This window comes from Erythrolamprus reginae, chromosome 1 (assembly GCF_031021105.1).
Source record: "Erythrolamprus reginae isolate rEryReg1 chromosome 1, rEryReg1.hap1, whole genome shotgun sequence".
NCBI lineage: Eukaryota > Metazoa > Chordata > Lepidosauria > Squamata > Dipsadidae > Erythrolamprus > Erythrolamprus reginae.
This window is the reverse complement of record NC_091950.1, coordinates 91,213,322-91,236,814: the sequence shown is the minus strand read 5'-3', so window position 1 is coordinate 91,236,814 and position 23,493 is coordinate 91,213,322. Positions and strand designations below refer to the sequence as shown.

Genomic DNA, 23,493 nt, shown 5'->3' with positions numbered 1-23,493 from the left:
TTACAGATTGTGGTATTTTTATTAGCGCACTAAGAATGCCTATTGCAATATAACTAATGAGCAAAAAATAGTCCTTGGCCAAGCTGAGAAAATATTAAAAATATAGTATTGTATCCTATAGTATAGTAATACAGTATCTCCATTAAGTCCAACTAAACAATTTCCCCAAACACCAGGCCTTAATGTAAAATAAAAGTGAGAAAAGAGAGATGGATATTGTAAGGTAAGTTGATAAACAATATTAAGAACAGAAGCAACTTTATGGAAAGTTACAGTGCAATGGTATACTGTAATGTTATTATATATTGTTTGATTACTGGATATGCCATCAATTTGATGTTGACTGAGTGACAACATAGGTTTTCTGCATGAATAAACATATATGCTCTAAAGCAGTGTTTCCCAACCTTGGTAACTTGAAGACATCTGGACTTCAACTCCCAGAATTCCCCAGACAGCAAATGCTGGCTGGGAAATCCTGGGAGTTGAAGTCCAGACAACTTCAAGTTGGCAAAATTAGGAAACACTGCTCTAGAGTATTTATTTTCCATTCCTAATGAAATGAATTCTTTTTTCTTTTTAAATGCAAAACAAAATGTTTAAAGCTGTGTTGTCTGTGAACACATCTTCCCCAACGATTAGTAATTATAAAGAAGGGGCCTTTATAGCATGATTTCCTGGAGTCTTTCAAAAAGTCACTTGATGGCTGGAATCCAATCTTATCTCAAACAATTGCCAAGATAGCTGAAATAGACAAAAAGTCATAAGGTGATGTAAACAATTCTGAAGGGTAACAGCCAGTATCTTCTCGCAAACAAGATTCATAATACAATTTAAAGGCTACCTTATCATATAACCACAGGATATTCAGACAACTATTTTGGGGGCTGAAAAGTTCCATAATTGTTTTGTCTAAACCTTCTGAGAAAAATCATGCAGAAGCCGAGATATGGTCAATTATGATAATAATTTCCTATATTATCAGGAAACAGCATCATGTTATATTTATATGTAAAAGGTAGAGAGGCCAGTATTTATGTTTGTTAAGGTTTTAAAGAATAAACTGAACATCTAAATGAAAATAATTCACTTTATCTCTTAACTCCCCATCCCCCCTTGTCATAACTTTAAGTGCTTAGTGGGGAAGGAGTTGAACCCCTGCAGAACAGTACCTTAACAATATCAATAACAACAGATTTGGAAGGGACCTTGGAGGTCTTCTACTGCAACCTTCTGCTTAGGCAGGAAACCCTACAGGTTATCCAATATCTTCTTTAAAACTTCCAGTTTTTAAGAAGATGGAGATTCATGCCTTGAATCTCCACTCCTTGCAGGTGTCCACAAGACATTTGGATTAGGAGATACATACTATCCCCAGTCAGATTTCACATGGGAGAACTGGTGATTTATAAAAATTCCATGGCCATTTCTAAACCCTCACTGGAAAGAGCATAGACAATCTACTTTCTCTAGCCCGCTTCACAGTTCTACCTACAGTCTCAATAACTTTCTCTAAGACAGGGGTGTCAAACTTGTAATGACACATTGTTGTCACGTGACGTATCTCAACTTTTTTCCTTCCTTTGCTAAAATGGGTGGGCATGGCCAGTGTGTAATGCTTTTGCCTCATGGCTCGCAAGTTTGACATTCCGGCATAGGGCAATAGTTGTCAAAAATAGTCAGATCTAAGAACAGATCTCTTTCAAAACTGTTGGCATGAATCCCTTCGAGAGAAAGGTGTTAACTACCTCCCAAATCTAGGAGAATTAAGAATCAAAGAGCCAAGAATGTGCATGATTTGAGTTCACATACTATTTGGGACAGCTTGGACAGCACTTTATCTATTTCTTCAGAATCTGCAGGTCAAAAAACAATCCCAGATATCATGGCAAGACATTGCCTTATTCACTACAAACGACTTTGCCCAGGAAGATACAATTTTACACTGTAATACTTATGACAGTGAATGCAAATACAAACTGATTGCAGTAAAAACATGCACAAATATGCAACTAAATTGTAGCATACTTGTGCATGTTTCAACCACTTGCAATTACAGAGATACAGATAGAAAGAATGTAATTGTATGTAGTGTTATCATCTGGATTTCTAGAACTGAGTGAACAATTACTCAGCATTATTTCAACACTATTATGGCCAATATTATCTTCACTTATATTCGCAAATCTAGGAAAATTAAGGATTTACTAATATAAGTGGAGAAGGAGGAAATGAGACCGTATGTTTTAGTTAAAACTAATAATTTTGACCATTCTCAATTGGCATAATAGAGAAGAGGCATTCAGAGGCCCAATTTAACTGCAATCATAAATACGCTTGAAGCAAGGCTCAACAATTTTATTTGATATACATATCCAATAGCATTGCAAATCCAGGATAAGAGAAGAAAGAGCATATCTGAAGTTACAATCACTTTCATCACCCCACTTTTACTATATGGCAAGGCAAGGGAGGTACCAGAAAGAAAAGAATGTGGTTATGTATGCACACATATGCCAAGACACTGTCTTCAATGTATCTGCACAAATCATTTCAATGATACCAATGCAAGGCAATTTGAACAGATATGATTTATGCATGCTAGTCTGCATTGTGAAACATTTGTTTTAAATAGCATGTTTCACCAATATAAAATGACAGAATGCCTAATGATACTTTCTTCATTTGCAGCATTCAAAACTAAAGTAGGATGTAGTTCTAGCAAGCTTCAAGTATTGCAAGCAATTCTGCTAGATAACTTGTAGGTTCTTCTGTTCTGATATCAAACAAATTGAAAAACATATGAACTGCACTTTAAATCAATTACGGTAAGCTAAATGTGAAGTAATAATTGGAGCAGGAACAACCAATCATATAACAGCATTTTTATACACAATGTAAATATGATAGATAGGAAATACAGTAATATAAATGGCCTATTGTATCCATATTGGTAGAGGTTAGAAGGGCATTAAAAGGAAATTGAGTAATCAAGTAATATAATCCATTCTCGAAACTCTGAAAACCCAATATAGATTGAGCAGATAATTCTCCATCTGGATTGAGAATTCCAATGATCGGTATTGAAAGAATACTTGCTACAACGATTTTTTATATAAAATGTGATATACAGAGGAACTTTTACCAAGGAAATTTTAAGGATAAATCAAATTCTTATCAGATTATAAATTCCACTTTGATTTCTCTTTCTAATTTCATTAAACAATGTCTAACAAAGCATGTTATTCTTTACCTTTGAGGTTTTCGAATATCCCAAAGCCCAACACCTTCTTTTGAGTTGGCAGTGGCCAGTAATCTAGGCTCCACTGGATTGAACATCACACTATGAAAGGCAGAAGGATAATTTGCCAAGCAAAAGGGTTCTGTCAAAAAAAAAAAAGCATCTTTAAAGGCAGTACATTTTCAATGTAAAGTATTGATTTCTAGATAAACTTTGTTTATATTTGCCAATAATTCCTAGAATTAATTTCAAATTGTCCTGGCAGAGGTGTCATATCAGAGTTTAAATTTTCTTCCCATAACTCCCACAAAAATGATAAAACAATAATCTCTACAGAAATATATATTATTTATTCATTAATGCCTATCAACAAATATGGATTAATTCATTCATTAATGCCTACCAACAAATTCAGTCTTAATCTTGTCCAATAGCAACAAATAATTTAGATTTGACTCTTCTGCATTTTCAAGTTATTTTACCTAAATTCTGCAAAGTATGTGTTCACTTGCATATACAAAATAATGTTCCAGTCTGCAAGGTATTTTGCAAAGTTGTTAAAAGGAGCTTCACTGATGATATTATTAGTTGGAAATGAAACATTTGCAAGCATGCAACCAAGCTCGGAGAGCACCAAGGACTCTACAAGTGCTTTACTTACCATCTAATTAAAATTGGATTATTGTATCAAAATATGGCACTGAAGTAAGTTTAATGAAGTACTGGATCTTCAATGTTTTCTATTATAACTTTATAAACTACTATTTACAACAATAGTAGTTGGCCTTTCAACATCTTAAAATATGCTTGCTATTGGCAGATATCAAGATCTCATAATCTGTGGAAATATTTATATTTTTCATTGTATTTCTCCATTTCACTTCATTCCTTCAATTCTTCTCACTATTAACAATGGATATCAACTCAAGAATGCTTCAATTAACTATTAAAAGTTTGAATATAAGCTTTATGTGCTTTCAGTCTACTGTAGTTTGCATTCCATTATAGAATAGAATTCTTTATTGGCCAAGTATGATTGGACACACAAGGAATTTATCATTGGTGCATATGTTTTCAGTGTACATAAAAGAAAAGATACACTTGTCAAGAATCATGAGATACAACATGATAGTCCGGGTACAAAAAAGCAAAAGGAAACAATAAATATTACTGGAAAACATAAGGATACAAGCAACAAGTTGCAGTCATAAAGTCATAAGTGGGTGATAGGAACAATGAGAAGACTAATAGTAATAGTAATGCAGCCTTAGTGAATAGTTTGACAGTGGTGGGAGAATTATTTGTTTAGCAGAGTGATAACACTCAGGAAAAACCTGTTCTTGTGCCTAGGAGTGCAGTGCTCTATAGCATCATTTTGAGGATAGGAGTTGAAACAATTTATGTCCATTATTCCATTATGGTTTAACATTAAGGTGAATCAGATCCTTATGGCTTGTTCCCCAGATTTTGCTTAAAAATTCTTGAGAATGAGAATTATATGGGAACTAGGCCACATACTAATATCCAGATGACAAAGCCAAGTCTATAATAACTTCAGTAATTAAACATTACATTTTAAGCTTGTTTTAAAATTTGCTAAAGGCTAAACATTTAATGCAATAGTTAGCAAGTTAGAAACCCCAATGTGGTTCCTAAATCAACTTGACTAGGTTCACATAAAAAGCTAATCTGATAAGAAATACAGATTTTATCTTAGTTCCATACTGTACTTTGACTTATATTTCTATGCTGCCCCCCTTTTTATTTCTATAACCTGGTCCTAAGATAAAATTCGACATGCTTATTTAGGGATCCTACTAACACAGAAACATAGAAACATAGAAGTCTGACGGCAGAAAAAGACCTCATGGTCCATCTAGTCTGCCCTTATACTATTTTCTGTATTTTATCTTAGGATGGATATGTGTTTATCCCAGGCATGTTTAAATTCAGTTACTGTGGATTTATCTACCACGTCTGCTGGAAGTTTGTTCCAACAATTAGTTCTAACAATTAAAAACATTGTTTTTAAAACCAATGCATAAAGATAATTTAAAACCCTTTCAACTAACTACACATGATATATTGAGAATTATTGCTCCTATTTGAACTTGCCTATATTGCAATGTTATTTTTGTAAGGTGTCTCCTCAATGATCTCATCTTTAGAAGTGAAGTGGGTGAAAAGCCAATCCCTGCTATTAAAATACTCTTCTGGAAAAGCTTTTTGGCACCCATTCTTATTGCTTGGTAATATTTTATTTCCCAGATGTTTACATTTCCAACTGAAATACATTTCATGCCTTTATTCTTCCTTTTCCTCCTTCTCTTCCCGTGTCAATGATTTTATTACTCCTGATGACTACAAGGAGAAGAGCATGTAGTTTTCTAGGCAGGATTTGCCATTGCAGAACAATATAACAATATAAAAATTAATTAAGTTCCAAAAAACATGAGATGGCACATCTCATTTTATTACTATTTATAGTTAGATACACCATGTTTCTGAAGTCATGGGAGGAAAACACTGCCCCTTCCAGGTGAACAAACATTTTAAAGAAAATTCAAATTCATGCAATTCTTTATCAAAATTAAACTGGGATTTTCTGTTTTAAAATCTTTTAAAAATCTGTTGTTCCCAACACTGTGATACCATATATTTCTCAGTGTCTCATTGCCTCTTTGTGGCAATGGCAGAAACTGTATTTGCTATTTTTGACATGATTCATCATGGTGGAAGAAACATCATACCAGGGTCATAGGAAAGCAGAATTCCTCTGATATAGTCACTCTTCCAACATGTTCTGAAAGGCATGCCTACCCCACCCCATTCCAATCTAATTTATTTTCAATCTTATCTGAAGCAAACCATAAATTATATTGGAAAGAATGGCTTTACTTTCCCTCACTTCTTCATATTGCATATTTGGAGTAAATAAAATTCTCTTAAATAATTGTCCTAAAATCATTTTGTTCATTTCAAAAAAGAAAACATTTCATAGCATTTTTTCCAGTTTTGCCTAAATTTTTATTTGTTTGGAAAACTTAGAAAAATTATAGAAAGAGATGCCATGTCTTGTCTTCCCTGGTATTTTCCTCCGTTCCCCCCACCCCATATATCCACATATTTGTTCAGTGCCATCTGTCACCAGTGAAGTAAATCAAGGCTCAAAATCATGGAGACGCAATTCTCACCTCCTTGAGAAGACTCTCTGATATCCCAAATGAGAACTCGACCATCATCAGATGAGCTTGCAAAAACATTATCATCAACTGGACTCACGGACAGTCCATAGACTGCATCTTCATGGGCAAACACATCCAGAGTTTCGCCACTGAAACATACACCAGTTTTATCAGCTTATCTTTTACAGTGACAATGGGCTAGAAAATTTATTTCCAGACATTTATCCCATACATATCCTTAGAAGCAAGGGTATATTAGAAAACACATCTACAAATATGTTAATACAATGCAATACAATGCAATTCAATGCAATGCAATTCTATATAAACTACATCTATCTATCTATCTATCTATCTATCTATCTATCTATCTATCTATCTATCATCTATCTATCTATCTATCTATCTATCTATCTATCTATCTATCTATCTATCTATCTATCTAATTCATATGTCATCCCTCTCCGAGGACTTGGGGCAGCTTACAACATAAAAAAACAACAATTTCAGTAGCTAAATCCAATTAAATTTAAAATTAAATGAACAATCTAAAACCCCCAGCTGTGTTAAAAATCCAATCAAACTCATTCAAACAGCAATCATACAACATTTGTCGGCCAGAGAGCTGAGGTCTAATTGCCCCAAGCCTGGTGGCATAAGACTCTTGCGAAAGGCCAGGAGGGTGGGGAGCTGATTCCAGAGGGCTGGGCCCCCCACAGAGAAGGCTCTTCCCCTAGGCCCCACCAAGCAACATTGTCTAGTTGACGGGACTTGGAGAAGGCCGACTCTGTGGGACCTAACCGGTTGCTGGGACTCATGCGGCAGAAGGAGGTTCCACAAGTAACCTGGCCCGATGGTACGTAGGACTTTACTATCATATTTGGACTAAAAAATTCTGAATCACCAATAGAATTTTCTGTATCTGTTGCTGCCGTCAAATGGCTTTCTAGGCTTCTTCAAGCCAGATATGGTAGCCTTAATAGGCTACCCAGAATGGGTTTTTTTTTGTCTTTTAATGACCCCGTAATACCTTGCGTCAGGATGGAGTTGGGGCAAATTAATGGATGTGAGCGTTTACTGGATGGATGCCCTTCCTGTTGCCAATGCAGAGTTCACATCAGATAATTTCACATTGCGCAGAGAGAGGATCAAACTCACAGCCTCCTGATTGTGAAGTGAGAGCTCCACCTCTAGGCCACTGCACCACCCAAATAGGCTACCCAGAAACCCCTTATTCGATTCAGTAGGAGTTTCTCATTAGAAAGTATGCAATGGAACAAACATCTTGATCTTATTGCAAAGTAGACAGGAAGACAGGTAACCTGCTGTCTTCCCCATTATCCCTTATACTACTCATCTTTAAATTCAGAGAACTTTCAAACTGCTTGCAATATTGCCCTCTTCCTAGAGTAGTATATGTGCTTGAAGCGCATGGATTGACATGCTTGTAAGGGTGACCTTGAGAATGTTACATTAACTAACAATGCAATCCTACATGCCACTTTTTGAAAGTTAATCTTACTGAAGATGGGCTTATTTCTGAATAATTTATTGAAGCGAAAACTATGAAATAGTGGAATATTCCAACACATGTTAATCATGTAAATATTTTAGATGATCAGATATTAATAAAATATCCTACAACTTAGGTCCACTGATATTTCAGTATTTTCCCATTATTACTTTAGTGAAGAGTATTTAGACATTGGAAAAAATGCATTTACCTTTGGACATCATGAAGCAAAACCTGTTCATCATTACCTATAAAGAGAGACAGAATTTGTCATTTAGTAACATGAATGTAAACGAGAAAGATAGTGGTCGTGCAGTTTTCATTAAAAAAAACAAAAATGGTCTGGGAAAAACGTTAGCTTTTTATTTTTATTGTGGACCAAATATTTATGACAATGACTCCTACTTAATGGGTTGCTTTTGAAGCCACAAACAATAGCAGTTTGCTGTGGAGCAGCAGTAAAAGAGGTTGTCTCTGGAGATTCTCAATCATCATGGTCATGGTTGTCCAAGAGGTGGTCCTCAAAAGGCAACTTCTTACAGAGTCTAGTTGCACTTTGAAAAGCACCCTTGGGATTGTAAGGTAAGTTGTGTGCTACAAGTCCATTCTATCTTAAAAGCACTAGGGTAATTAAGTATGGAGAAGTACAGAAAACAGCCCACCGCCCTTTACTTTAAAAACATTATCACCATGTACAGTGCATCACAAGAACATACAGGATTTGGAATCCTTTTGGTTACTGAATATCTGTACCTCTCAATTTACTCAAGAAGGGGAATCCTTTGGCAATTGGGAAACGATTTGAATAGCCTTGTATAGGTAGGTATGGAGGGATCAATGACTGCAGTGGGTGGAATGACATTTCAAAATGTATGGAACATGATACAACATGAGTGGGGTTTTGAGGAATTTAGGGCCCTTTCTTTGAAATAATGGCAAGCCTATTTTAGTCTTAGAGTTCCCATAGTGTTTTCCCCCTCAAAATGGTGTGAAAGTAGATTTCAGTGCATCACTGAAGCAATGTTCAAATTCTGGGATACTCCAGGGGCAATAGTGCAGGACACAGAATGCTTTTCCATCTGATCAGAAAAAATTACAGGTAGTCCTCGACATACGACCACAATTGAGCCCAACATTTCTGATGCTAAGCAGGACAGTTGTTAAGTGAGCTTTGCCCCTTTCTTGCCACTGTTGTTAAACAAATCACTGCACTTGTTAAGTTAGTAAGATGGTTATTAAGTGGATCTAGATTAGATTAGATTAGATTTATTGGATTTATATGCCGCCCCTCTCCGCAGACTCGGGGCGGCTCACAACAATGGCAAAAAAACCCAGTACATAATGACAAATCCAATACCCACCAATCCAATTACAATTTTAGGTTAAAAAAAAATTCATAAAAACAACCCCAGCTTCTTCATTGACTTTGCTTGTCAGAAGGTCACAAGAGGTGATCACTTGACCCAGGACACTGCAACCATCATAAATATGAGCTAGTTACCAAGTGTCCAAATTTTGATCGCATCCCATTCGGGATGCTGCAATTATTGGGTGAAAAATGGTCCTAAGTCACTTATTTCAATGCTGTTGTAACTTCAAACATTCACTAAAGAAATGGTTGTGAGTAGAGGATTATCTTTATTTTCTTTCTACTATATTCTAAAGATAGGTCAGGTTAGGAAGATAATATTTGTTATTTAAAAATATTTTGGTACATCATTTTTCTGGGCATATCAACATTATAGAGGAATAGAAGACAAAAACAGGGGCATTATACAACTTCATTAAAATAGGGGGCTATCCTGTGACACTCTGCCATATGCTATACCCAATGCATGCTACATCTCAGCTGTCAATAGCAGTGATTGAGAAAAAAATCATTGTCAATTACAATGTGCTCAGAAGATGGTTGGTTGGTCTATCTGTCACCAGTAATAGGAAACTGCTTTTCAGTTGTACAGCCTCAATAATATTGTTTTTTTTATTTTAAAAAATGGAGATATATATTGGGACCACTTAAAAATTCTATTCAGATTGAAGTAGGATGTAAATTGAAATCAATCAATCAATCAATCAAATCAATCAATCAATCAATCAATCAATCAAAGCATTCTTGTTTTGCTTTAAAAACTTTATTCTTTACCTCCAGAAAAGATTCTGGTGTTGCCACTATTAAAAGCCAGGCAGAAGATATTAGAGTGATGTTCTCCTTTCAGTTGAACAGGCTTGACCCTGGAGTGGATTGCTTGTTCCATATGCCAGAGCAGAACTCGTCGGTCGTCTCCACCTACACAGTATAGAGCACAACATTCAAAAAAAGCACTACAAGCATCTATACCAGAGGTGATATTCAGACCAGGGGTGGATTCCTATTTCTGCTGCTGCCGATGCATTGTATGTGCAGCTTCACTTCTCCTGCCTGCACACCTGTGTGTCCCAGCATGTTTTTGCTTCTGTGCATGCACAGGAAGCAAAATTTCACGAGGGGACGTGCACATGAGATTTCAGTGACTTTTTTTGCTTCCGTGCATGTGCAGAAGAAAAAAATCTCCAAAATCTCATACATGGGCATGTCCCCTCACAAGATTCTACTTCCTGCGCATGCACAGAAGCAAAATCACGCTGGGACGCATGCACACACACAAGAGAAGAGAAGCTGCACACGCAGTGCAACTTTCGCTACTGGTGCGCCGTCCTCATCCTTACCGGTAGCAATCCAATACTGATTCAGATGGTTTGGGAGAAATGGTAGCAGAAATTTTCGAGCAATTTGGAGAACTGGCAAATACCACCTCTGGTCCTGGCCCCATCTATTCGCTGTCTCCCAAATCCCAGCTCATCGGGACTCGAATGGAGAATGGAGATAGAACGTAGGTTAGTTGGATGGGGAACGAATGGAATGGGGAATGGGGATTTTGCAGTATCGTTCCTCTACCACGACCACCAAGCCACACCATGCCCACCAAGCCATGGCACACAGAGCTATCTGTGGCCACATGAGCCGTTGTCCTAGCTCAGCTCCAAAGTGGATGTGCATGCCGGCCCTGCCCATACCATCTCTCTGAGGAGTCTCCACATGGCCTGTTTGAATGCCAGGTAAGAACAGAGCTCGCACGGAGATTCTGGGAGGGTGTTTTTGGCCTCTGGAGGGCCTCGGGAGGGGGAAAAATGGAAATCAGGAAACGGGCCATTTCTGGCCTCCCGAGGGCCTCAGGGGAGGACAGGGGAAGTGGTTTTCACCCTCCCCAGGCAAGCCTCTGGATCCTGGGGAGGATGAAAAACGGGGCTACTGGACCTACCAGAAATCTGGAAACAGGCTGTTTCCAGCCTCCAGAGGCTTCAAGGAGGCTTGCTAGGCCCAAAATGGAGCAGTGTGTGTGTTGTGTGCACATGCATGTGGGACAAGGCAGCAGGAGGTGGCATCATCTGTAGGAGGTGGCACCATCAGTCAAGGAGTGCCATATACCTCTGAGTTAGGACTGTTTATGTCGGTCTCAGACCAAGGACCTTCTGAAAAATAGATTTAAATCTCAGGTAAAGATTCAACATGTATTTAATGTATTTATTGCATGTAAAATCTACCTTTCCTTCAAGATACTCAAAACGATAATTTACATTTATCTTCCAGATAATGCCATGAAATACTTAAGTTGAAAGCATGACTTGAGAATTTCAATGTAGAATTTGCATCTGACATACGATATTTACAGTTCTAGTCAAATACTGTGGTATCAGCTATCATATTTCTAATACATCTACTATTTGTGCCATGTTTAAATAAGGGGTTTAATACAATTTATCCACGTAATGAATTTTCGTGGCTGTCATATTTTTTCCAACATTCTTTCAGAATCATAGGAAGAGCATTAAAAATAATTCAAATTTACTTGAATTCAAAATCTTAACATGACAGAACAAAGTTGAATGTTAAGAACCATACATCTTTGGTTTTTTACAAATATCTTGCCAAAAGTATCAGTCATACAGTATAATCAATCTAAGTTTATTGATATGTTGGTAGCTCCTATATCCAACATTGTCATATAAAAAAGGGTCTTCATTAGAGAAAAGCATCATAAGTCTTTTGACTTTCTCTTAGTTTTCCAATATATTAACATGCATTTGCTCAACCTGATGAAGCCATTGGTGTGGTAGCAAAATTTATAAAATAGGCGAAATGTGTCTACTCAGATATGCAACATAATGAATAGCTGAAATAATTAAACAGATGAATTAGGATATATCTTAGAATATAAATCTAAATTGAATGAATGTTTATTGTGTTGTTTGAGATTTGCCTAACAAGGATCTAATCATTTATTTATGTTTAAACATTCCTCTTAGCTGAAAACCCCTCCACTAAATAATACAGATTGAGGTTTCTATCTGGGAGATTACAAGAACACAAAGTACTGAGACCACCCTTTTTCATAAAAGATCACAGATACTGGTCCAACAGCTACATCATCTTAACTCTGATGATAGGAGAATGGATGTCATTAACATAGCAGTGACATCTGGCCAGAGCAGGCCATGTATCATTGCAACAAAGGTCATTTGACTGTCAAAAACAAGTCTGGTAACTCCCTAGAATGAAACATAATCATCTCTATACTTTTAAGGATACCCGAAAGCTAATAAAACTGAAGAACGAAGAAAACCTCCACATTCAGAAGTACTTTTATTTATATCTCAATTTCCAATAATCAGAATTACATTTTATTATGCCTGGCTGCTAAAAGTAGAAAGACTCATCCTCAAGAGCATGTGTATGTCTCTCAACAGTAAAAGGACACAGGACAGAAAACATTCTGCAGCCAAGAAGTCTCCATAAACATTTGCAATACTCAGGTGACCCTGAGGACAGAAGTATACCTCCAAGTGGCCTTAACAACTTTCAAAAAAGAATGCATCTTTGGGATAGGGGTTGAATTTCTAAATTCTATTTAATCCAGCATTATAAGACATTAATGAGTCTTGGGTGTATAAATTATGCCCTCTCCCAATGTGTCTATGAGAAAGAGATTATACAGATTATATTTAATTTACATTTTCAAATAACCATCATTATGCAGTATACTGAAACTGTAATTGTAATTAGTATGAACTATGTCTTTTTAAACCAAGAAGTATTGTATTAACTACAGGAGGTTGGATCATTCCCCTAAAATTTAATACAGTATATGTTATCTGGTTTCAGACATCGCAAGCAGGGGTGGGTTCTAACTTACCTCACTGCTGGTTCACTTTCTCCTACACCGTGGGGGTGCGCCTTGTGGGTATGTGCTGCTTTGCACACACGGACATACCCAGTGTGCATGAGGGCACACTGGAAAAAAGCCAAAAACAAGATGGTGACTGCACGCACAGTGCCAGAAACTTGGCTCCTGTGCATGCTCAGAAGAAAAAAACCCCAATTTCAATAAATAAATAATTTTTTTGAAAAGATGGCTGCGCCTACGGATGTCATGATGTCACCAGCAGGTCGCTATCGGTTCGGGCAAACCAGACCAAACCTGGAGGAATCCATCTCTGGTAGCAACTAACCACATTTAAAAACTTAAAGAATGTTTCCTGTCCTTTTTTCACAGCCTTTTTCAAGGTAGAGAAAGTGAGGCAAAATGTGGAGAAGACTCCTGACTTTTGCAGTATAGTGTACAAATTATCTGGTTCCTAGCAAGAGAGACCAACAGACAGGTTTAATTTCTACTGAAAGGCATTCCAGTATTGTAGTACTCAACTCGCCTGTTCACCCAGCAGACATACTGAAGTTACACCAATGACAAGTAACCCGAAAATAGATTTTTTAAAAAACTTTTGAATCTCAGGCATACTTAACTGAAAGCAAGTGGTTTTTAAAAGACCCTAAGCTGTGTAGAGATTTAAAAGCTAGAACCAGAATTCTGAATTGGACATACAGTCAAATAAGAAGTCAATGGAGCCAACATAAAATCAAATTTTCATGCATCCATGAACATTTCAATTTTTATGCATTGATCCAAATTCCACCTCAATATCTCTATTCCTGCAACTTCAAATTTGTTATAAGTGCCTTTTCTGGACAAGTATAAAAGACATTATTATTGTCTGATGGTGCTGCAAAAAATGAAGCGACAAAAATCATAAGCACCTCTTCAATATTTTATAGTGCATTGGGACAATACTATTTCTCAGTTTTAAGTCAGGCATAATTGTTCTTGGTTTATTTTGAATTGCCTTTTATTTTATATTTGTCCATCTTCTATTAATAGTTTAAGAATCTGGCATCCATTAATATTGACTTCTCAATCATATTAGAAGCCCTGGATCTGCAGTAAATTATCTAGAGCAAACAGTATGTACTGTACTAAATAGATATCATGCTCTCCCTCAAGGAGTGATCTCATTTTGTTCATAATTATGAGTGACAGACATTTAACTTGAGTTAAAGCAAGTTAACTATCAAATCCCAAAGATGTCTGTTTAGTGTGTAGCAAGCTCTGGCCTATTTCAGAACTCTATTTATAGTAGTTGTATAGTGCTTTGAATTTAAACATCAAAGTGGTTCAAAGAAAAAAAGTACCATATAATAATTATAATAAAAATTAAAAGGTTAAAAAAAAATTTTTAAATCCTAAAGCTAACAATGAACAAATGCCAGAAATTGTGGCAGTTGATTAAATAGACAATAAGTCCTGGTCAAAAAGACAGATTTTAAGTTTTTGGAAAAACTTAATTATGTGGGGATGCTCCAATGATAGATGCCACTCCAGACACTTCTTGTTTGAGTATGTCTGTGAGTAAACAGATAATTCTGCAAATAGCTTGGTCCCACTGATTAGGTCTTATAAAACAAACACTGCCATCTTTGAAAAGGTTTACAAGCTGATTGGCAGTCAAGGTAGAGGTTTCTACATAGTACAGTACTGTAAAATTGTACCCAGTGAGACACACTTTATTGAGTAACTTTGTCACAACATTCAGAGCTAGCCACTTTGGGGAGAGGGATACATAGGCACTTCTAGGTGGTTGCTGGCTTTTCTCTCCTAGCCATAAGCATCATTTTCATCATAAATGAAAATCCCCAATTACTATTTCCACATAAAATACTGATATGTGTTTTAGCTTCTCCCTCTTTTGTTTAGCCAATGGAGAAATCCTAAATGAAAGAAATAGCTGTTGAGGCATTCTTGAATTTATATTTACCTACACCTATGGTGAATAGAACTTTCCTGAATAATAAATAAGCTGAGGTGACCATGCAATTTGCTTTTGAAATCAAAACTTCTGCAACCACTATCTGAATTACCACACCAATTTTCTTTTTGTCAAGTAAAATTATCAACTTAGCGTCAAAAATATCATTTTAAAAAGAATGTGAGATAGAGTAATTGTATATGATAAATCAACCCCCTCTTCTCTGTGACAGCCCCTCACACACACAGCTATCATGTCTAATCCTTTTTATTTTTTGCTAGACATATTTAGTTCCCTCAACAGTTCATCATATGGTTTAGCCTCCAGACCCTGTATTATCTTTGTTGCTCTTTTCTGATATTCTGCTCTATGTGTCCCCCTTTCTATTTTTTAATACTTGTCATTCTTGTTCATCAGTTTGTTAGGGAGTTCTTTGCGCAACTATGTTGGTCTTCTTTTTGTTTCTTTCCCCCCCTCTATTATATTGTTTTTATTTCAATCTTCAGTACCTGTATTTTGTTTTTCAGTTCCCCATGCATCCTGAACTGTTTCTCCTTCTAGGATTTCCATCCATGAAACCCTTCCTAATTTCTCTTAGTTTGTTAAAATCAACTCTCTTAAAATATGAAACACTGGCCTGACTTTGTTCAAGTTGACTGTGCCTGCATTATGCTAAATTCTACTATGATATGGTCACTTTCCCAATGTTTTTTTGTAATTTAAACCTCACATTAACTCAAATGTATTTTTATATGGTCTTCATCTATTTCTGCATTCTGATTTTGCCCATTTTTAAGAGAACTTTCCCCATATATGTCCTCCATATATGCATACTCCCAGAGTTTTCCAGCTACTTGAACACTGCTGAGAAAAATGAAAGTTGTCCACAAATTTTAAGGCTTCCAATATTGGGGAAGACTGTTTTCTCCACACTATTCAAATATCAAGTTTAGCCTTTGGCCTGAAAAAGCAAGTACCACTGACATCAGCAAGTTTACAAACAGATAAAACAAACCTTTAGAACTGTTTCTAGAGTCACTGATTTAACATTTAGCTTTATTTAGGTACTTTTGTATATTCATATTATATTATGTCATATCAGTATTGCATTGTCTTATATATTTTATAAACTTTCTAATGTTCAATAGGATTGAGGAAGTGTATAAATTTCATAAATTACTAAACATTGATTCACATTTGAAATGACAATTTACAAAAATAAGATGAGTTATTTTCTTCCTATCCCAGATTCTGAGTTTGAGTTCCTTGGAGGAAACAATAAATTTAACAATACAAATACCAACAATGGTCAGAGCAAAGACGAATGAGGGGGACAGAGAGGGAACAAATGATGAGTCAAAGTTATTGAACGTTAATATTTGGCAAAAAATAGAGAAAATGTTTGGTTTGAGAAGGGTCTTAAGACAATCAGAAGGATATATAGGAGAAATAGTACACCTATGAGGAAACAGCTTAGAAGAAATGGAAAGTCTCTTGGGGGGTTACCACAAAGCTTTCATCTGACAGTACTGTAGGGAGATATAAACTGAAGAAGAAAGATCATCCACAGAGTTATTATCTGAAAGAAAGGATTAAGAGAGGGAGACACTTATGCAGAGTCATAAATATTTTAAAGTATAAGAAAGTATTTGTGCTACATGGAGAATTTATATAGGACTTTACAAGGATTATCACAGTATCTGACATATGTGAGTTTAGAATTTGTATTCATCTAACATAGACATACAACAAATGCAACTTATGGCATAGTAGCACAAGTAGTAGTAGTACAAGAATGAAGTGCTATTGTGTAGGCTGCTGCTTCTGCCCAGTAGTTATCATTAACTGTTTTGTATACTCTCATACCACCAGATTCCAGGTACTGTATACAATAAAACTTTAAAAAGCAACACATACAATAAAATATCATTCATCCCCCAACACCATAAAATCTGCTCCATTTACTTAAAAAAACAGCTGCAGCCAAATCATCATTAAGTTTTGAAAGCCAGTCTGAATAACATTGTTAAAGCCTTATAAAAGGGAGTCAGATGCAGCTTGGTGTTAAAGTTGGAGCTATCACAAATAAAGCCCACTTTTTGATCTATGTCCCCTCCCCCATTCTTCAGAAGTAGGTTTTAATAAATGACTTGAGAGTATGAATAATTTCAATATTCAAATTCATATTCAAGAAATAGTAATCCTGTTGATATCAATTCCAAATAAAATACAGTTAGTCACACTTTTGGATGATCTCCAAATACATAGGTCTCTTTCAGTAGAGATCTGATATGTTTATTTGTTCCTGATGTATTCGTAAGAAGTTTTCCAATTTCTTATTTTGGAAAGAAGCCACTGAACTTCTCAAAGTAATCAGCAAAGTTTTAGACAAGTTGACATCACTTTTTAAAATTCTTTATAGCTCTTGCAGAATGGAACCTAAAATGTAAAGATGTAAAATGCATATAGTAATATAAAATATTACTATTATTAGTAATATAACATATTACTACTAACAGTAATATACTGTTACTAATAATAGTAACAGTAACATATAGCAATATATGCTATATTATTATATGCATTCTACATCATTCTGCAAGAAAAGAGCTATAAAGGATTTTTAAAGTTACATCAACTTGTCTTAAACCATGATAGGGAAGAACATGTAAAATGCATATAAAGTGTAAAGATGTAAAATGCATATAGTAATATAAATAAAATATTACTATCAATATTGTTAGCATTACTAGCAATAGTAATATACTATTACTAATAATAGTAATAGTAAAATATGTTATATTATTATATGCATTTTACATCTTTACAATTTACATGCAATTTAATCTATATCATATCATATTTAAAAGCTCTTTGTTAATCAACGAAAAAGAATATGTTCAGATCTAATGAAGCAGGATGCATATTGAAAACCCTTTGCTTCAAAACAAGTGGAAGTTTGCATTTATTTGGTGCAAAATCTCTGCCACTTCACAGCTCTTCCCTTTCTTCACTATACTGCATGGTTTGTGACTATATGAAAATATACTTAAATGTAATGAAAGTCAGATCAACATTATATTAACCATTAAAATGGTATTAAATAAAACAGCCCCTGATTATTGCTAACAGCATATTTGGCAACATACACATGTCACTTAAGACTCAGCTTCAATTGGAGTGGTTTATAAGCTTTGTAAAATGAATATTTTTGCACTTCAGTTGCCATCTGGAGATAAGTGGTTAAAATGTAACTTTTCCAACAAGCCTTGAGATGAACATCTATGCTTTGTTTCTTATCTGATCACCAGAAGGCTTTTAAATGTTTTGTTGTTGTTTGTATGAAAATTGTTGTTTATGTTTTAAAATAGCATTTTGTGGATGAACTGCCTAGACATGTAAAAAAAGTGGTATATAAAAATCCTGGAAATAAATACTGGGATAACTGAACTACTATTTGATATTAAGCAAAATGATTTGTCATGCAACTGCCAATAAGGGCTTTCCCCCCCACTTTGGAAGGCAATGTGGTAAAATGGATAAAAATTGGCTTGTCTAATTGGCTAAGCATGAAGAGAAGATGGCCTCAGGCAAGTCACTTGTGTAGTTGTTATCAGGCTAATACAGAAAACATTATAACACATTATATACTTAAGGTGTTATAGAGGTGATTATGTAGTATCACTAATACAAAAGCATTGCATTATCAATACTAATCGATACTGTAATATTGTGGTATAATAAAATCACTTTGTTTTAAAGATTGGGCTCATTCAAGGACTAGATTATAATGTGGAAAATTTGTGTGTGTTGATCTCTTTATACTTTTTTTTAAAAAAATAGTTTTTTATTTTTTTCTCTCCACCATATAAAACACACATACTGAACAACACATATATCTTCAATGCATAAAAATATACTAATAGATTCTCGATATAAAAATTCCTAAATCTCAATCTATCCAAAAACAGTATACTGTACATCCAATTTTCCTTATTCTCTTGAAATGAACCCAAAACTCTACTAAGCTTGAGATTTCAAACTTTTTTTTTCTCTTGAAGACAGAGATGCAGTTCGACACGTCCTTAAGTTGGAGAAAAAATTACCAGGCATTAGCTATCCAGTCAGGCCTATAAAAGGGGTTTATATATGCTTTAGACTTTGAATGTGTGAAGACCAAAACTACAGTCAGTGTAGACAACCAAGTAATAATGGTGCTTATTATTTTATAAACTGTGTTTGGGGTATCTTGATAGTGTTCTCTCTGAAGAGAAAGGAACATTGCAAGGGGCGCGTCTGACTTGCTCCTTGTTCAAAATAGGTACTCCCCGTTTAAGTTACGCGGAGCAAAGCCTGGGCTGCGTAGAAGCACTTTCCCCGGCTAGTGGGAAGCAAAGGCGGGCGGAGGGAGATGCCACTTTCTGTCGCCTCCACGCTCTGGACGGAATAGGCCATCGATTCCCCGGGCCTGTCGCTATGAGGAGCTCAAGGAGAGCAAGGCCTGCGGTTCCCACTCAAGCCCCGGCCTGGAGTTAGCATTTTCCCCCTCGGAGGGGAGGGGGAGAAACTCCGCCTAAAGCGGCAGCGGGTGGTAATGGGGAGGGGTGGTGGTGAGGGAGGGCTGACAAGAAGGGAGCGCTGCCCTCGGATTCCTTCTCCGCCGAAAGGCGCGGAAGGAAGCGAGGAAGCCTGAAGGGGTCCCCTCCCTCCTTCTCGTCCACCACCCCATCGCCTCAGCTCGCGTCAACTCCGAGGCTCCCCGACACCTGACAGCAACACCGCCCCCCCCCAACACCGCCCCCCGCCCCGTTCACTCGGCTCCACTCCCGCCAGCTTTTTCCACGCCAGCTGCAATTAAAACTGGACAGTAAAAATACTGTAAGCATAGTTTGCCCCCCCACCCCTTTTCGAGTGGGGGGGGGAAGCTTAACAATTTACAATGACTCTTAAGTCTTTTCGCAATAGGGGCTTCCTTCTTTCTCCGCTCCCTAAGCTGAGTTTTTAAAAAATCTCACCAGGACCCCCACTTTTTCAAATCTGGACACCCCCACCACCATCTCGGACTCCATTTACGACGCCTTGCGTCTCAGTTAGGGACTTCATCGGATGCCACTGGGGATCTCTACGCCTCTTTTATATCCATTTTGTTCCCAGTTACTCCCGACGCCTCCAGCAGGAGAACCAAACATCCTGTTATTAATTTTAATACACAGACACCCCCCCTTCCCCACAAAACTCCTAAAACCTTCTAGAGGAGCCACTGCGTCCGGAGGGGGAACCCCAACCGCACCCCCCCCCCCCAAACACTCTCCCTCCTCCAAACCGGAGCGCAATAAACAGGATTGGAAACGGGGGATAGGACCATCCCCCCTCCCCCCCAAACTGTCAACCATTTTAGATCTATATTTGGGAAACCTTAGGGTGTGTTTTGAGGGGGGGGGGGAAGAAAGAGGGAGGGCATTTGTTTCTCCAGGCAGGCTCGGCGAGGGGAGCGGAGAGGAAGAAAATTTGGGGGGGGGGAAGGATGGGGAGGGAAGGGGGGGGAGAGGAGGGCTTTGCATTACCTGAGACCAGCCATTGGCCTCCATTGTTGGAGAATTCAATGGCATTGACACAACCGAAGTGGCCCAGCAGATCCTTCTTGTAGAGGTTCCTACAGCCCCGCAGGCGCCTCCGCTGAAAGTCCTGGGTGAGCAGAGGGTCTCCCTGCAAGCCCCTCTGGGACAAGAAGCCCACCACTGACCTCATGTTGCCCCCTAGGCCAGCTCGCCGTCTCATGGTGCCTGGCGCTGGTCCCCCCACTTTGCCCCCCCCTCTCTCGCCTCGCTCCCCTCCCTCCGCTTTCTCCCCGCCCTCCCTTGTTATGGTTATGATGATTTTCTTTAGCCGGCCATAGCAGGGGGAGAGGTATTAAGACACTCCGTTGCTTCCTGATCCCTTTTAAACTCCTCCCCTGCCTTACAGCGGCGGCGGCGGCAACAGCAGCTGATTCACAGCTGCAGCCTTTTCCTTGATGCGATTCTTCGGCCGGCTACTTCCTTGGAGGGAACGTTGCTGGAGGGGCCGGTGGTTTTGGAGATCGGGGGTGTGCTCTTGACGAAGTGGTTCCTCACCGCCGCCACTACCACCACCACCACCATCATCACTGCCATCATCATCACCGCCACCATCACTCCTTCCTTCCCTATAAAACCCAAGATCGGCGGAAGTATATTTGGATTTCGCTGGAGACCAAACCAGACGTTGAATCCACCATCACTTTTATAGTTACGCGGAGTTGTAGCGGCGGGAAGCCAGTAGATCTCGCTCGGGCGGGACGAGAACGGGTAGATAACGCTAAAGAGCGGCGAACCACCAGATGCCGTTTGTTGACCCCTACCCTATCTCTTTACAAACTCCATTAAAAAGTAACTTAGGAAGTTTGAGTTGGCGTAATAAGAGAGATCCACTTTCGGTGAAGTTTTCAGGCAAATTCTTTCTAGGACAATAAAATGTCTTGACCGGAAGATGAGATTTCCGAATTTTATTTTATTTTTTTTAAATCTCTCTCTGGAGACTATGGCTGGCATTTTAAATATTCCTCATGGTATCATGGAAACGTAATCATTTTGGTCAACGGAAGGCTATTTGTGTGTGTGTGTGTTAAACCCCCCCCCCCCCCTGAAATGTTAACATTTCTTTAAAAAAAAAAAACATTTTAGGAAATTCTATAACAACCAAATATTTTGAAAAGAGATTCTGGGGAAGAGAGATACTGTACCTGAGAAATCAGGAAAATAGTACTGGCGGAAGACAATCTTAGTGGAACTTACATCATATTGGTTCATTGTGGGATGCATTAATAACAGATGACAAGATGATCCTATGTGGATGCCATTATCTAATGTGAAAAAAGAGTGGATAAACCTACAGATGTCACCTGATTCTCTTGCATTACCACAACCTGACTTGGAAGTATGTGGAGAGGAGTCCATCTGTCCTAATAACCACTGGCAAACAGCAGTTCATATAGGACTAGTGCAGTGTTTCTAGAACCCACTAATGGCATCAGATATATTCAGATAACACAGCTCTTTGAAAGATGTTCTTCAGCAGAAATGTATAAGCTTAGCACACCAACATCTAAACCTCAATTTTATCCAAGAGAAAAAAATAGAATATGATCTAAGCATGCGGGTATAATGTGATAGACCATTTGTAATGTTAAATCTTTCATACATGTCACATGGGTTGTTTTTACTTTGACATATTTTTTTGGGGGGGGGCAGTTGTTGTGCAACTACTTTTGATACTATGCTGCACTGTATTATGTGAATTCAGAATATGACTTAATTCAGCAGCTAAGTGAAGCGTATTTTATGAATCCAGCCTTTGTATGGCATTAATGATCACTACATGAACATTAATTGATAAATATTTCTAATATTTTCACTATACTGGCCCATGATGCTTTGTTGGGTTGCACAAGTGGTCTCATTACAAAGGCAGCAATGAAAAAGAGCCTCTCTCCTCTTCCTCAAATATCAATGGGATATGCCATTTATTAACTCAGAAAAAAAGGAATGTGAGGAGGCTCTTCAGATGCTTGAAAAGGCACAATCAACACTGAACTGAATCAAGAAGACATTGAAGTAACCTGTTTCCATATGGAAATTATAACCCTGGTTTCCAGCTCCGATCAAGCAATCAAGAATGTTTTCAGCCTGTTATTTAGATGCAAAAAACAAAACAAAAATATAAAAACATAAGTTCTGAAATAATAAAGAAAAAGAACCAAGGAAAAGGAAAAACAGTAAAAAATATAGTTAGGGACTACTTACTTGGAAAATTATACTACTGTATTACCTTCACATTGGATCCTGGCTGATGGTAGTAATATATTTGTTTGCCAACATTACTGTATAACTCTTAAAAACATTATTTAGTTATCTAAGTTTGCCTGTTGTGTAATATGTGATAAATGAGAAAGTCATTCTTGCTTGAATTTGGATGATGTATTTTTTATTTGCAAGATTAACAGTCCTGTTTAGTTGTTCTTACTGTTGGGTTTTTTTTTAGATCAACCTAGATTGGCTAGATTCTTCCATACCAAATAAAACTTTGTAGAAGACAATAAACTAATGCCTGAGGAATCAAACACACACTCCTCAGCATGTCTTTCTGGAACTCCCTTTTCAGGAAGTATATTTTGAATGCTTTTGAATTGAAAAGGGCGGATAGTAATATTTAATAGAAAGAATATGCTAATATTGGTAAACTCCACTCTGCCCAGACTATTCAGACATTTCCATACCCCAAAGGTACTTTTTTCAAGAAGCAACTGAACTTCCTTTTTTTAAATTTGAAGATGTTTTGCTTCTTATCCAAAAAAAATTCTG

The 23,493-nt window shown here is 37.3% G+C and overlaps 1 protein-coding gene across 1 annotated transcript in view; it reads right to left on the bottom strand.

The window, feature by feature from the left end:
- The window catches only part of DCAF5 (DDB1 and CUL4 associated factor 5), a 42,405-nt gene extending 21,120 nt beyond the window's left edge, over positions 1–21,285 (bottom strand). Inside the window, exons 1-5 of the mRNA XM_070758769.1 lie at positions 20,680–21,285; positions 10,083–10,226; positions 8,151–8,187; positions 6,436–6,575; positions 3,254–3,383 (exon numbers count right to left, since the gene is read on the bottom strand). Of these exons, the coding sequence (XP_070614870.1) occupies positions 3,254–3,383; positions 6,436–6,575; positions 8,151–8,187; positions 10,083–10,226; positions 20,680–20,893 (665 nt within the window). The 5' untranslated portion in view covers positions 20,894–21,285. The remainder of the gene's footprint in view (positions 1–3,253; positions 3,384–6,435; positions 6,576–8,150; positions 8,188–10,082; positions 10,227–20,679) is intronic.
- Positions 21,286–23,493: the final 2,208 nt, after the last annotated feature.